General features: G+C 37.4%; 2 protein-coding genes across 2 annotated transcripts; one reads left to right on the forward strand and one right to left on the reverse strand.

The window, feature by feature from the left end:
* The first annotated feature begins 6367 nt into the window (after positions 1-6367).
* LOC139782166 (uncharacterized) lies at positions 6368-11792 on the forward strand. Its single transcript, XM_071721137.1, has 5 exons — positions 6368-6376; positions 8164-8239; positions 10786-10998; positions 11105-11292; positions 11363-11792. Exons 1-5 carry the CDS (start codon positions 6368-6370, stop codon positions 11744-11746), a joined length of 870 nt encoding a protein of 289 aa, XP_071577238.1. The 3' UTR covers positions 11747-11792.
* Positions 11793-12245: 453 nt separating this feature from the next.
* Positions 12246-15390, reverse strand: LOC139782176 (putative nuclease HARBI1). Its single transcript, XM_071721146.1, has 3 exons — positions 13462-15390; positions 13102-13366; positions 12246-13036 (listed from the first exon to the last, which is right to left on the reverse strand). The coding sequence occupies exons 2-3, from the start codon at positions 13142-13144 to the stop codon at positions 12483-12485; spliced, it is 597 nt and encodes a 198-aa protein (XP_071577247.1). The 5' UTR covers positions 13145-13366; positions 13462-15390; the 3' UTR covers positions 12246-12482.
* Positions 15391-16892: the final 1502 nt, after the last annotated feature.

Here is a 16892-nt window from a genome sequence, read left to right on the forward strand (position 1 = left end):
TATTCCTATCAAACGGTCGCCACTCTGGTTTTCACCTTCGACTAAGAGAAGTAGGTTAGTATAATCAAACGCCCGATTTCTTCGCAAGACGCTAATATTATTTCTTTCTGTCAGATCGATGTCCCTGATGGATCACCGGTTGCTGCTACCCGTCTCCAGATCCTCGCCTATTCGCATATGGATAATGGTAAGTATCGCTAATAACTTAGCCGCTAACTCCCTTCCTCTATTCAGATTGGCATCCAGGATGATCGCCGTTGCTGCTACCCGTCTCCGGATCCTCGCATTACCGCATACCGGATGAAGGTAAGTCCCGATAATTATTTAAATTATGTACTAATACTTTTCTTCTGTTGCAGGTTCCTGCCCAGGATGGATCGTCACTGCTGCTGAACTTCCCCGGATCCTCGCTTTATATCGCATACCGGATTGCCGCTGGACAACGATGGATCATCGCCAAAGACAAGGTAAGTAGAAGGTAAGTATAGTTAATTTTATAATTAATCTTGAGACTTTGTTTCAGAAATAAGTATTATTTTAATTGTAGATCATCATTTCAACTCTACAGGCCGTTTCACAATTATCATAAGTGTGCTTCACAACGATGGTATTGCGCCTCGGTGTGGATTGCGCTTTTTCGATAAAAGTTGCACAATTGATTAATTCGCGTATCTCGGCTTATTAGTTTCGTCGATACAATGCCTTTTATCAAGAATTAATTTCGCCAGAGTGCTCGATGCCCCTTGGCAATCACTCCAAGATCACGTGACACATACGTGATTATCACTCTATCATACAATGTCCGTGCGCACAATTAACGCTGGAGTATTCGGTTGTTTATACAATAATTAACACCGTCCGCACAATACTTTGTATCCGCGTAACCCAATGTTCGCGGTTGTTATATACTCGATATGCACTTCCGTTAGTTAACAATGTATCCGAATTTCAACTCGACGTATTCGGCTAACACTCGATTGTAATTGGCAACTCGGTGCCCCTTGCTATTGTTAAACGAGTTATTTTACGCGATAGTACGCGGGAGTTCCCGGTTGTTAAGTATAACACGTATGCTGTGAGTATAGAGCGTGATACGTCTTTTTGCTACGGCTATACCCGAGAGACTGCCTCGAGCAATGGCTCTCGCTTCGCCTCCCCACTATGCCGAGTCGTTCTCACTCCCGAACTTTCTCTTTTCGCCTATTGTATTCGACACGACGCTCGGCGCGATCACGCGAAAACAACATGACTATCACGCCCTCGCCGCATGCCCTATTGCGCATTTCGCCTTCGCGATTGTTCCAGAAGGTTCCCGTGGAAATTTCCACGCGCAACGCAGTGCGCGAACCTTCCGCCGTTGACCCCGATGCATCAGGTTTTCACCTTTTGGAAATCTTAATGTCGTTGACGCCGACCCCGTGCGCAGCTCCTTGGAGATGCCCTTGATGACGATTCGGGTTAATTTCCCGTAGATGATGTCCAGGTGATCTTTCGATTGTCGGCCGTTGACGCCGACCCCTCGGGTGCCCTGCTGGGGTGCTTATAATGCCTCTCCTGGCCTTCGTTCCTGGGGAAGATGCTTTTCCCGGGAACTTGGTCTGGCAATGACGCCGACCCCCTGGGTGGGTGTCCCAGGTCCTCGAAAGATGGATAAGGACCTTTGTTCCTGGAGGAAAAGTTTTTCCCGGGAACTTGGTCTGACGATGACGCCGACCCTCTGGGAGAATGTCCCAGGCCCTTGTGAGATAAATAAGGACCTTTGTTCCTGGAGAAACCGTTTTTCCCGGGAACTTGGTCTGACGATGATGCCGACCCAGTGGACGTGTATACCAGGTCCGCTCCGAGGATGCTCCTCCGGGCCCCTGATTCTAGAAATTGTCGCGGTTTACCGCTTACGCACTAAACTATCGCACCGACCTTGTGCACGAAACTAAATATAGTCTTTGGTGAACCGTCAAAATAAATATCTTTTATTGATCGGCGGTGTGTCAAAACAATGAGAATAATGTCTTAGAATAACATGGCCATTCGGGCCTTCCGCGAATCTTATACCTAAAGAAAGAAATAGCCATATGGGCTTAACGCTGTTTTAATCTAACGAGAGAAATAGCCATATGGGCATAACGCTATTTTATATTTAAAGAAAGAAATAGCCATATGGGCATGACGCGGTCTTATTCTTAAAGGAAAATGGATAGCCCGAATGATCGCCTGGATTCGACGCCTACTCCTCACGACGAGTCCCTCTTCGTACTCGCGGGAGATTTATTCTTATTTTGCACCTTATGCGTTTGCCGTCGCGCAGGCGCCGTTTTTCTTAACTCGAACATAAAATAATTCGCGAGTATTTTCGCTCCGTCCGCTGCCCGGGAGTCCGGCCGTTATCTCCGCTCGCTCCGCCGGTCCCTGGGTCCGCTGGCTCGTTCCCTGCGGGCTTTCACCCGCTCTCGGCTGCTTACCCGAAGTGTACGGCTGCAAGGTTGTGACCGGAACAACGAATGATATTCTAAGAAAATATTTATCAAGCCACTTACTCGGGCTGAAAATACGGTCGCCGCTGTATTTTGAGCATAAATACAGAAAACCTGCGTAACTGCGTTGCCCCGTCCTTCCTTTCAGCAAGATGGCTGCCGTCTTCTACGTCGCGGACGTGTTCAAGGCCGTTGGCCACGCCCTTGTTATGCGAAGCGTACTCTACGGTAATGTGGATAGGATATTCACTGGGGCCGCGAATAATGAGTCTTTCGTTATTATAAACAAATAACAATAATATATTTCAAGATGTAACACTTCGGAATGCGGACGCGTTCGCTCGATCGCGTGAATTCCGTCGAGTGTTCTCGAATCGTCGCTACCGCTGTATGTGCTAATTAGTAGGCGCGTGGAAAGCCAAATTCCCGTTATTGCGCACTAAATGTCGATAAATTAACAATAATCACGCTACTGACGCTAGCGGACACGGGATAAGAACTCGCAGTTCGAATTATTACGCGCAACCGATACGTGTTAACGCTTCGAAATCTCACGAAGAACTGTCCAGGAGGAACGGTTTTTACTCTCCCGCTTTATATCCGCGCACGTGCGGTGTCTCTGATTTAGGCGCGAAGCTGCTGGCTAGCACGGCCTGCTCATTGACCAATCGTACCGCAGGGTGTCGACGGTACGATTCCATCTGCACTCTGTTCCTATTGACGCGCTGAGCCGATGTCATGGCTCAGCACCTTTTCCGTAAAGTGTCACTCGTAAGTGCAACAACGTGAATTGGCTTTCGCTCGCTCTGCCGTGCGTGAACCAATCACGTCGCTGCACGGACGTAACTCGCGTAACGCGCTAAGGAGTCACTCGATTTGCACCGAGTGACTCTCGAAAAGTCACAATAACGACTCACGACTCTAGGTAAGTATTCACAGGTAATTTTTACCCATTATTAATCTACTCTTCTTTTTCAGGTACCCAGGTCATCGTGGAATCGTCCCATCTCAACACCGTAACCGGCGAATGTAATGGTAAGTATCAAGGTAAGTATAATGAACTTAAATCTATCGCACGCATAATATATCGTAATTTAATCTTAATTCGATAGGGAATAGTATATAAGTGTTAAAATCATTTTCAAATAATCAAATCGGCTTAAGGCCGTCATAAAGTGTAACCAGTACAATAAAGTGTAAGAAAGTGTAAGTTAATCTTTGCATAATTGTAAAGTGTATTATAAATCATAAAATTAATATTTTTATCCTGAGTGCTCCAATTGACTGTTTTTTTATATCGAAAATCATAAATGTTTGTAATAAATGAAAATTCCATTAACTTGATGAAATCTGCACCTAAGTGCTAAAAGTGTAGTAAAAAAGTGTAGAGCCGTCGCTGGCTCCTCTCGCACGCTTAGGCCCAGTTCAACAGTGGCCAGTTAGCTTAACTAGTAGTTAAGTAGTGATGCCAACCACTGAAACAAAAATCGGTGAGCTGTTTATAAGGTTAGATTTTGACCGATTTTGACAAGTTGCATTTTCGCAAAATACATTTAAGTGAAATATTGACAATATATACACATATATATTGAACACTGAAATAATTAATTTCCAGCTTTTTCTCATTACGATATCTCATCGTATAACGAAAATGGATATCAAAACAAACCGAATACGAGCACCAAATTTTTCTCAAGATGAAAAACTGATACTTGTATCATTAATAAAAAAATATAAATTGATAATAGAAATAAGCGGACTGATGCTGTGAGTGTTAGAGACAAAGAAGAGGCTTGGCTCAAGATATTAGACGAGTATAATCAGCAAAGCAATTGTCGCCTCGCGACTTAGGAAACATAAAAACTTCTGGATCAATGCTAAGAAGGACGCCAAGAAGTTGTATGCAAAAAATAAAAGAGAAACATATCTCACAGGTAATTTAATTAACATTCAATTATTTAGGCGCTTTTGATTACGAGCAAGCATTTATTTTTATCAATATATTTGTTAGGTGGTGGATCCTCAAATATTGTGACTGATGTTGTGGCCGATGCCATTTATGAAATAATTGGGCCATCCATCGATGGATTGATCAATCCGTTCGATTCTGACAAACCAACACCCAAATCGAATGATGTAGGAACACCATCAACATCAACTGTAATAAATCTACTAGATGATGATGAGAATGATGATCCAATCACACAAGTGTTTTTTCAGGTTTGTCAATATTTTTGTTTATTCTTGTTTTACATATAGAAACTTATACTATTTTAATGAGATACAATAATTTTTAGCATTTAGTAAAAAGCAGAGAATTGAACAGTTGGGCGGAATATAATCCTCAAAAATTGAAAACAATCATCAGTCCTCCGCTTCCAATGCAAAAAAAGGTATCCAGTGTAAATATAAGTGCCCAAAAACGGTCGAGTCAAACAGTTCCAACGAAGAAACATTGAATCTTATGGACAAAACAGCACTAGCAAAGTTAATGCTGAAGAACATTGAAGCTAAGCAGCGAATTGAAACAAAAATACTAAAAAGAAAACTCGAAAAAGAGCAACTTGCAGTTAATTACTTAAAATAAAATGTAGAAAGGCGATAGAGGAGAGCCTGTTTCTTCCTATTTAGATAGTATGTTGTCATCTGAATCTTCAGAAGAGATTCTTCTTTAACCTACATGTACATAGAACGGGCAAAAAAACGTACTGATGGTGATAAGAGAAATTAATTTATGTTAGTTTTTTGTTAATTTAGTAATTTAGTACGTATTCCATGGCAATAATTGTGGGCTGTGTCAATAGAAAACAATGTACCTATGCGATTAATGATGCATTTAAGTTATTTTCATTTTTTTTATTGTCATTGATTACACGTATACATATATTTCATGACAATAATTGTGGGCTGTGTCACTAGAAACGTTAAAACGATGTGGCTATGCGATTAATGAGCATTAAGTTATTTTATTTTTTTATTGTCATTGATTACGCATATATGTACATATTTCATGACAATAATTGTGGGCTGTGTCAATAAAAATATTAAAACGATGTGGCTATGCGATTATGATGCATTAAGTTATTTTATTTTTTTATTGTCATTGATTACGCTATATGTACATATTTCATGACAATAATTGTGGGCTGTGTCAATAAAAATGTTAAAACGATGTGGCTATGCAATTAATGATGCATTAAGTTATTTTATTTTTTTATTGTCATTGATTACGCATATATGTACATATTTCATGACAATAATTGTGGGCTGTGTCAATAAAAATGTTAAAACGATGTGGCTATGCGATTAATGATGCATTAAGTTATTTTATTTTTTTTATTGTCATTGATTACGCATATACATATATTTCATGACAATAATTGTGAACTGTGTTAATAGAAATATAAAAACAACGTTTGTGCGATCAATGACGTATATTAAGTTATTTTTTTTTAATTCTTGTCATTGCGTATATATATATTTTTAATAATAAAAAATATGAGCTGTGTTAATAGAACAGGTTTTCCATATGACTTTGCGTCTCCGTTTGTTCATTATAATAAGCTGCAAATTATTAATGCGTTATTTCACAATATCTGATTAAACAAAAATAGAAATAAAAATATATACTTATGCTATATCAATTGTATAGTATGATTACCTCTGGAAATAATTGTCTATCATATTGTTGTCTCGCATCATTCCTTTCGCCAGGCAAATCTATATCGCGAATCTGTGGTATCTTATCGTACACGATTTCATTGATCAGTGGATCTGGCGACCTAGCTTGCCTTGCGATGTTATGTAGTACCGCGGTCGCTACAATTACTGGTAATGTTCGTTCAACAGTAAAGAAACGAGAACCGATGTTGAGTACGGCAAATTTTCGACTCCATATGCCGAATGTGCGTTGTACTACACACCGTGTGCGAATTTGAGCTTCATTATATAATTGTTCAGCAGGTGTCACTGGATTATTCAGAGGTGTCATGAGATAGGGCAGATTTGGGTAACCGGAATCTCCAAGTAAAATTCCATCACCAATCTCCCAGCTTCAAATAAAGCTTTATTCGCGAATTATGAATATGGTGGAGTCATGAGTCGCTCCAGGCCAGTCTTGCCTTCACTGCCTGAACTTTCATATTGCTTTGCCTTTGCTTTTTGGACTAAAAACTTGTCTTGCTATTTATTATGCTTTGGGAACATTGTGTTGGATCCGCCTTTGTTTCAATTTTGAATAGCTTATGTCACATTTCTATTCAATCACCTTAAAACCCCGTGTAAAAATTTCATGTGAATTCGATATAATTTTAAAAAATCGTCCACCATATTGGATCCGCCATTTGGAATTTTGAAAATCTAATGTCAGATTCGTGTTCAGCGACACCAAACCCCCGAGTAACGAGTTTTCAAGCGAATTTAAGCAATTTTATGTACATTGTCCGCCATATTGGATCGGCCATCTTGAATTTTTTATTTTGCCACTTTGCATTTAAAAGTAGATATAATTACCTAAATTTTAAGCCATATTAGAACTCTTTACGTCAAAACCAACTTTGGGGGCGGGGGGTCTCTCGTTGAGAAAGAATGCCCCATATATAAGATAATAAATATCATTATTGAAGATAATGAATTATTAAGTCAAATACTTTTCAAGCATTTTATCATAGAACCATATGTTTATAGTTTTATATACATACCAGTCAGTAAAAGGTTCTAATTGGTGATGAATCCTATTGAGCAACATAGTAGCACTCTGCTTTGATAATCGGAAACGATCAACAAATGCATTTTCATCTAATTCCTCAAAATAATTGATGCGCAGTCTAATTCTATGTTGTAAATGCAAAATTCTTGGAACTCTTGCGACTTGCTCCATTTCCTCATCGTCATCCTATTATATAATAAATCCCCACAGTCTTTGCATGCTGATACTAAAAAATATAATACATTTTCAAATTTTTGTTACAAATTAATTTTTACATCCATTCATGCTGTTTCTCCAAAATACAATTGAAACTGACTATTACATTTTAATACGACGTTATATTGCAGTATTCTCAGAATGTTATTTTCTATTTTTATTAACAGCAAAAAAAACATAATTAAACAATATATATACTTTGCTAATATAATAATGAAAAATGGAATAAAAATATTAAATATAGTAAAAATAAATCACATTTATTTACAAAATTATATATTTTTAATATTGTCAATATCTAATCTTGTAAACCAGCTCACCGAATTTTGTTAAAATAACCTTGTAAACAGCTCACCGAATTTTGTTAAAATCTAACCTTGTAAACAGCTCACCGAATTTTGTTAAAATCTAACCTTATAAACAGCTCACCGATTTTTGTTTCAGTGGTTGGCATCACTACTTAACTACTAGTTAAGCTAACTGGCCACTGTTGAACTGGGCCTTAGGCCCGGTTTCACCAACGTGATTTAATCTAATCGGTCGATTAACTGTCAGAGTTGCCAACTGCTGAACATAATAAAACTGATCTTAACCTATTTTCTTTCTGTGAAGCAAGGTCCGTGGATGGCGACTTGCTGTGAAGAACCGTGTATTGCCGGAGAGAAGATAATAATAACAAAGTATGTAAAATGAATAACTGCAGTTAAAAGTATTACATAATTATAAATTATAAGTATTATATTTTTCATAAAAAAATTATACTTTCAGAAAATAAACAAGGAAAATAAAGTACGAGGCAAAAATTTTACCAAAGATGAAAAATTACAACTGGTAAAAGAATTATCAACTGTCACGACTTTTTCACTCCCGGAGCGGTCCGGGACGTGTGCCGGATCAAAGGGGAAAGGAGAGCAGGATGGTAGGCCTCTCGGTGATTCTCTCGCACCTCCGACACTCCACGAAACGATTTCTAATGTTGGGCGCCAGACGCGTAAATTCGCGTCCGCGAAATCGCGAGAAACCAAAAACGAGACGCAAAACGAATAAGTCGGTTGTGCGAGGGAATGGCTAGCTCGACCTAATAGCAGGGCGGGGTTGATGGAGGGCAGCGCGGTATTCGGCGGGGTGACGCCTAATAAAGAATATCGTAACTCAAGCCATTAACAAGTAAAGAATAACATTTATTCTGTGATAATCTTCGGATGAACAATAAATGCCAATTCGGCGTCTCTTAATCGAACCAAAACAATAGGTGATTGATAACGCGGGCGTCAGATTTTGTAATAACCAATTATGATAACGCGGACGCCAGAAATAAACGAAAATTTACGTTAACTCAGTAAACGCGCGGAAGGCGCCGTTAGTAAGCAAGATAACGCGAGAAGAGAACTAAACTTACAAAATCATCGAGATCATAGAATTTCACAGATAATAACAGTAGAATATGACGCGGATAAATAATATAGAGTATCGGTAAAAATTACGACCGAATACGACGTAACTGGAATAAACGCGAAATAATAGCGTGAAATGCCGCGAAATGATAGTGCGTCACGCTCGGAGCGCGTGAGCGCACGGTCCAAACCCGTGCAGAGATTCTGTCGCCAAATAATCTTATTCTAACGCAAGTAGTAATCTTAATCTAACGCCGGTAATAGTCTTAGTCTAACGCAGAGAATAAACGTGACGCGAATAACGTCCCAACGCAAGAAGGAACGAACGCAACATGAGATATCGCCAAGGACATCCTAACGCGAAGAACAAGGCGCCGGGGCGCTCGACATAACGCGAAATACTAAACTAACGCGAGAAAATATGCGGAATTACCGCGAACAATACTATAACTAACGCGAAATGACCAATTTATCCTAACGCAAGAACTGAGATTACGCACGCGACTCTGATCGAACGAAACACCCGCGATCGTCAGCGATCGTCCAACGCGAAAAATGATGCGCCGAGACACTCGGCATAACGCGAAATACTCGAATTAACGCGAGAAAAATTACGGAATTACCGCGAGTAATAACGAGACACAACATTAGGTCGACGCGAATGGTATCTTAAGGCGATCCACATCCTACCGCGAATAACATCTCAACGCAGCCGATATCGCGAGGATACTCTAAATGTCCGAACGCGAATCGTGATTAACGCAATTAAACCAACGCGAATATCCCTCTGACGCCATTAATTACGCGTGCAGAATCTAAGATTCGACCGGGCGAAATCCTACGCATAACGAGACACGCGGTCGTGAACGCGAAGGGCGCGAGAAATGGCGTATTCGCTATATCGAACGTCGTCATCGACGCGCCTACCGCGATCTCCAGAGGTTCGTAGATTTCGATCGCGATCCCACGGCCACGAGACCATTCCGGTGCCCTTCGCTCTCGCTATCGATCGCTAAATACGCCTTGTCGGCGAATACGCTAGATATCGCGAATTTTCCCGAGCGAGAGCGCGACCCGGGGAGCGGTGTCGTGGCTTTACATAAACGTTACCGAGGCAACCTCACCGTAGGCAGATTCTCTCCCGGGGGTCCTCGCCGTCGTCCCAAGGGTCGTAACGAGAGCAGCCGGACGTCGTACTCAGCTCCCCAAAATGCGACTTAACGCGCAGAGAATATCGCGACTTGGCCTTTGACGTGCGTCGGTTATCGAGGACGATTCACGAATGCTCCCGAAATTTCGCTCAATGGCGGAATCGATAGCGCACCCCACCCCGGGCGTACGCGGCCCCGCGACGTTGGAGCGCGGACCAATGAGGGGTGAGCTCGCAGGCTCGCGGCGGATTCGTGCGTAGGGCCGTGAATTACGGCTTTCCGCAGGGCGCCAAACGGCCCTTCGCTCGCGCGGCAAATTTTTCGGGATTCTTCCCGGCGGCGGACGGGACGTGTCTGCCTCCGTATTCCTCCTTTTCGGTTCGGGAATGGTGGCCACCTATCCCGGAATCCGGTCAGCAGTGTGAGGAGGGCAGATTAGCGGATTTAGCCCCGGCGTCCCGGGGCTCTGCCATTATGGGTCCGCCCGCCGCTGTGTCACGCGCCGCGCGCGTGTTTTCCTGCGCTCCGTCGCTCTCGGCGGCCCGCGAGTCGTTTCGATCCGCTTGCCGTCGTCCGATCTCTCGCCGTTATCTTTCTCGTCGACTCCGTTTTCCGCGATCCTCTGCATCCTCTCAGGAAACTCCGGTCTTCGGCTCGGTGAGGCGCCACGCAAATGATACAAAATAAAACAAAAAGGATCAGAATAGGCAACGCGATTACAATATGCCCCTGGAGATCTCGTATCGATTCGTTGAACCGTCCTCGGGCGTGAAAAAGGTCGCGAAACCCGCGCCTTGTGACGGCGGCGGGGCGCTGCAACGATGCAGCGAAACTGCAACGTCACACAACATATCATCATATAATTGAAAATAAAGTAACTAATATGACGAGTAATAGAGAAAAAGAAGAAGCATGGGCCAACGTAACTATAAATTTTAATAAAAATAAACCAGAAATACAGCAACGAACAGAACGATGTTTACGTCTGTGCTGGGATAATTTAAAAAGAGACACCAAAAAATATTGTGCACAGCTACAGAGAGAATTGTATAAAACAGGTAAAAGTTTTTATTGTATTGTATTGTTTTTGTAATTTTTATTTTTTTGTATTGTTTTTTTTGTATTGTATTAGCTATGTAGATTAAATCCTTATTTTATTTGTAGGTGGAGGTCTTCCAAGTATAAAACCAAATCCTTTATTAGAACAAGTTCGAGAAATGATGACAAAAGCCGCAGTATCTGGATTATGCAATCCGTTTGATTCTGATGCTATTACAATTAATAAAAACGCTACTGTCGAGAAAATATTACAAGATGACAATAGTTGTGATGATCCAGTTGAAGTGTTTACAGTAAGTAAACTGTTACTAAGATATGCAATGTATACGAATTTTCACTAATTTATATGCTATAAATTTTTAGTATTTGCAGAAAAATGATAATATTAAAAACTGGCAGGGTTGCAGTATTAAAAATTTAAGATCGAAAATAAGTACTCCTTTAAAGGAAAGTCTTCCTTTACAGGACAGTTGTTCTTCAAGTAACAGTATTCATTCAGAGAAAAGTCTTCCTTTAAAGGAAAATGTGGTGACATCAATAGAAGGAAGATGTAAGAAACGAACATATCAAGAAAGCTGTGAATTAGAAAAAGCAAAAATTGACTTAACAAACACTTTAAAATCAAGTATAGAAGTCAAAAATATCTACGAAGTTGAAATATTGAAACAGAAATTAGAACAAGAGCAGCTAAAAATGAAAATATTAAAAATGTCACTTAGAAAGGAAACGGAGAAAGAGGAAAAGTAGAGGTACTTATTTCTGTAAACTTAAACCAAAATGCTAAACTTTATTTTTCGCAATATATTTCTTTAGACTTATTTCTTTATAAAATTAAGTATATTTTAATTAGAACTTTTCCTTTTATATGGTTGAAAACCATGAGTCAGTCTTATAAGTAACAGTCTTAAAATAGTTTCACGATACAGTTAGCTTTAATATAAGACTGTATTAAAATATTTTAAGTAATAGAACGCTTTTTCATTTATAACAAACTTTCGCAAATATTACTTACATATGTACTAGTATTAGTCTTTACATGAGGTTGTTCATTATTTGAGAAATTTAAGTTACTTTTTTTACAAAAAATATTCTTTACGTAAATGTTATTGTTTGCATATTTACGTTTATTTGTATAGATTTATTTTTTGTTCTATTAACCTAGTAACATATGTATGTCAAGAAACACCAAGAATGCGTTAAACATGTATTTATTTTTGTAAAAATTAAAACGCCATACACACATATTATTTTATTATTTTGTTTTAGTTATTACTTATTCTAAGATAGTGGAAAATACTCTTATTATTGCGTTCTGTTATTAACTCTGAGAGAGCACTATACTTAGTATCATATTTCACATCTATTGATTCAGTGCTGCCTTGAGACTTAAGTATCTTATAATACGGTTTAAATTAATCTGAAATTATTGAAGTGTTGATTAAAATATTGCCTCAATTGCATTATTTTTAATAATAAATGCATATTACTTATGAAAATAGTCCAGAAATAAATTTTGCCGCTGATCATGAATATTTATAGCGTTAGCATTGTGCAATTGTTGGATAGCATTATATGCATCAACATTTGGATTTTCAAATCTTTCTTGTATGGAAGTGTTGTGTAGAACAGCTGTTGCTACAATAACAACAAGTGCCTTTTCAATCCTGTTAAAACGCATTCCAATCGCTAATACAGGAAATTTTCGTTTCCACATCCCAAAACATCGTTCAACTGTTGAACGAGTTCGAATCTGAGATTCATTATATAGATGCTCTGCTGCTGTTGTGGGATTTAATAAAGGAGTCATTAAATATGGCAAAGTTGGATATCCAGAATCTCCGAAGAGTACACTGTCGCCGAATCTGCCCATTTCAAATAAAGTTTTAATTCTTGAATGGTCAAAAATAGTTGAGTCGTGTGCAGATCCTGGCCAACGAGCAACTATATCTATAATTTCAAGCTTTGCATTTATGACTACTTGTGTATTTATAGAAAAGTATCCCTTTCTGTTGCGATATACTTCACCATCTTTTCCTCCTAGAAAACAAAGAAACATTGTACAAAATACAAACGTTTATATACTATAGTACAAATGTTCTTACCACATAATTGGATCTTTATATGTGTACAATCTATACACCCCATCACATGGATAAATTTAGCTATTTTAAAAAATTGTGCTTCATTTTATACAATTTCCTGATGTGTGGAAGGGAGCTTTATGTATTCATCTTTTAATGCAGCAATAGCATTAGACACACGATGCACAATTCTGTGGACACTAGCTCTGCTAATTCCAGAAAAATCACCAATAACCATATAGAAAGATGCACTTGCATAAAATCTTAAGGCAACCATTAATTGGATCTTAGGAAGAATAGGATTATTCATGTTAATGTATAACATAATATTAAAGTATTTCCAAAATATAATTATAATTTAAACATTATAAATGTACATACCGATCGCTGGCATGTCGTATTACATGTTCAATTCTTTCTAGAATTATTGTGAAGACCGGTTTTGATATCCTAAATCTTTCTTCAAAAAGTTTGTCATTCAAAACGTCAAAATAATTAATACGTGGTTGAAATATACGTTCTCTTCTTGCATTTCTTTCAGGATTATCATCATCGTATTCGTCGTAGTCTAAGAAATCCATAACGTTGTTAATATTCTCGTAATTATTAATTATATCAAATATATTATTCATTTTATATGATAATTCAACCCTTATTTCCACTTTCACGGTTATAATGCTTGTATACGCGACAAGAATAGGTTAAGAACACGTTCGTTTTTGAAGTCTTGCTATTGGCAATTCTGGTGACCAATTTAATCGACCGATTAGATTAAATCACGTTGGTGAAACCGGGCCTTAATCTTAAGATGTCGGTGTAGATAGTGTAGAAAGTGTTGCACCTCTCGGTGGTCCTCTCGTTTGCGTGTTAATGACATGTACTTGGTGTAAAAGTGTTGCACCTTCAGGGATCTTCTTGTGTGCTCAATAATAGGATGTATAGTGTAAAAAGTGTGAAAAGTGTAATTATCATGTTCACATCTGGTAAGCTTGTTATTAATGGGAAAAATATAATAAATGATACTATAAGATATTCTTTGAACTGCATAATGGCATGTGATATGGCTCGGACGTATTTTTAGACGCGTATAGTAAAAGAATCATGTATATTATAAAGATTGTAAATAAAATGAGAATAAATGTTGTAATAATTATGTAAAATTTATCTGAAGGCATCTCTAATGAATTTATCTCTACTTTACGTTGAACTTGTCGCTTTGCGAATTGGAATTGTAATTAAGGTAAGTATTGTAGTTTTATGTCTGTTCTTAGTGTAACAAAGTGTATCTTTTATTTTAGTACCGCAGTTTCTAGCGTTTAAGTGTATGTAAGTGTAACAAGGTGTACATGTGTTTCTCTTATCTCGTTAACGCTATCTTATTTATTAAATTGTATTGCTATAAAACATATAAATCATTATAAAAATCGGCTTTCTGCCTTATCTAAATAAACTCTGGTATATTGAACTCGAAATAGACTTTCGCCAATACTGGCACTTGACATGCGTCTAAAACTTTTGTAAGACGTTAAAAAATCAATCGTGAATATATTAAGGTAAAAGTACCAATGACGGACCATGTCCCTTTACCTGGCCATTGACGGACATTTTATTTTTTATTAAGCTATATACATAAAGAAAAAGAAATATTTTTACTGATTTATGTTATTTGGTTATTCAGTGTCTTATATAAAAAATTATGCCACTAAACATTTTGTTTAAAATATTTAAAAAATTGTTTGAAATATCGTAGTCAAATGCACCGTGAGTCTTCATAGATTCCTTAAGATATGGCTAAGGAATGTGTGATATTTGTTAAGATGATAATAATCATAATATTAGATATTTCTGCATAAATAAAGTTTCTATATAATCTTAAGAATATTTATAATAAATAAAAAATAAAAAATTGCTCATTTAAATTGTTTTTTCAATAAAAATTTACATGGCTATGAATCGGTAACGTGATAATCTTGCCTGCCCGAAAACTAGCCGGCTGTCCAGTTATTGGGCGAACTGTCATCTCAAGTGCTTACTTGTATGTCCTAGTACCTAGCCGCAACACGCGCTCGAGTTTTTGTGCTTTGTTTTTAAGTTTTCTGTACGAAATTTGTAAGTATATTTATTTGTAAACATTACTTATAATGATAGTATACTAAATTGTATATTTTTCCTGTTTTATGCATTTCTTTCGTTCATTTTTATTGACTTGTAGTATACATAACCTCAAATTGTAAGTTATTTGCCTGTCTGCCTTTGGAACCAAGAAAAAATAACTTTCATCTGACAAATACTCTTGACAGATGGATGTCTAGTAGGTTTAACTTTTGTAAATGTTCTTTCACTTCTCTGAATTAATTCTTTAAAACATCTTAATTCTATTGCTGATGCTCAATTTATTGTCAAATTTTGAGCGATTCTTGGAGTCATATCTGGATGTCTACGACAAAAACTTTCCCTACCAGTGTCTGCCTGGTTTGTTATCCTTGAAAGGAGACGCAGTGATAATTAAGTTTCTGCACACACTGAAGATGTTGAGATTTTGTTACAGGGAAACCTCTTTGGCTGCAATAGAAAATTCAGTCAACTTCTTCAGTGTGTGCAGAAACTTATCACTGAGTCTTCTTTAAAGGATAATAAAGGAGACATCCAGATGTGACTCCAAGAATCGCTAAAAATTTTACAATGAATTGAGCATCAGCAACAAAAGATATTTTAAAGAATTAATTCAGAGAAGTGAAAGAACATTTACAAAAGTTAAACCTACTGGACATCCATCTATCAAAAGTATTTGTTAGATAAAACTTCTTTTTTTTTTAGTTTCAAAGGCAGACAGTGTATTGGCTTATAAAGGATCAAAGTCTTTATAAAATTGTAGGTACATGATGATGAGAAAGAAAGCATAACTATTTTGTTTACAGTAAATGCTAAAGGTATTGTACTATATTACCACCTATGTTACCACTATAATTATGATCCTTTTCTGATAAAAGGACATCAGCAACTATTACAAATAGTCTGTTAAAATGTGTTGTATTAAACTTTTAAAGTTTTAAGTGAGTTAAATCTAATTATTAAATTAGTAGTAAAAATAAATTATTTATTAGATTGTAAAACCATTTTTTAATTAATAATAAGTAAATTTATTTATTTAAAACATTAATAATAAAAATAAATTATTTATTAGACTGTAAAAACTTTTTTTAAGACTTTATATTTTCTAACCTCTTAAGCATTTCTTTATCTAATATTTTTATATTTTTAACTTTTCTAATGTTTTTTTATTAACTTATATATTATTTTCTTCTTGCTTTTACTCTGCAAAATAAAATTCCTTTCATTAAAATTATTTTAATACACTTAAAAAGTCATGGCCAGTTACTAGGACCTCATAATTTGGACGCTGGGACAATCGCATTTTGGCTGGTCATGTATTGGTACATCGATGTCTACTACATTTTTATTTAATTTAAATAAAATACCGCAAAAAATATCACTTTTTTTAACTCGTTTAAGCAGAAAATAGTTATAACTTCCTAAATAAAAAAGTTTTTTGTAGCATAAAATTAATTTTATGTATTAGATTTAAGATTTATTTTCTTCGTATCCTTAAGTGGGCAGTTATTGGTACTTTTACCTTATATGACTTAATTCTAATTCTATTTTTAATTCTAATAAGGGATGCGACGCGTTACTCCCTTTTACACCCGTGGGTGTAGCTCTTGGCTCTCGCTTTCTGCCCGGGACTCGGCTCTCGTGTGCACCTGCTGCACCTCCACCTCGGCCGCTACTTGCTGGCTCTCTGGAAATGTGGT

Source organism: Temnothorax nylanderi, unplaced genomic scaffold, assembly GCF_030848795.1.
Source record: "Temnothorax nylanderi isolate EJ_2023f unplaced genomic scaffold, tnyl_v1.0 TNYL_tig0393_pilon, whole genome shotgun sequence".
Taxonomy (NCBI): Eukaryota; Metazoa; Arthropoda; class Insecta; order Hymenoptera; family Formicidae; genus Temnothorax; species Temnothorax nylanderi.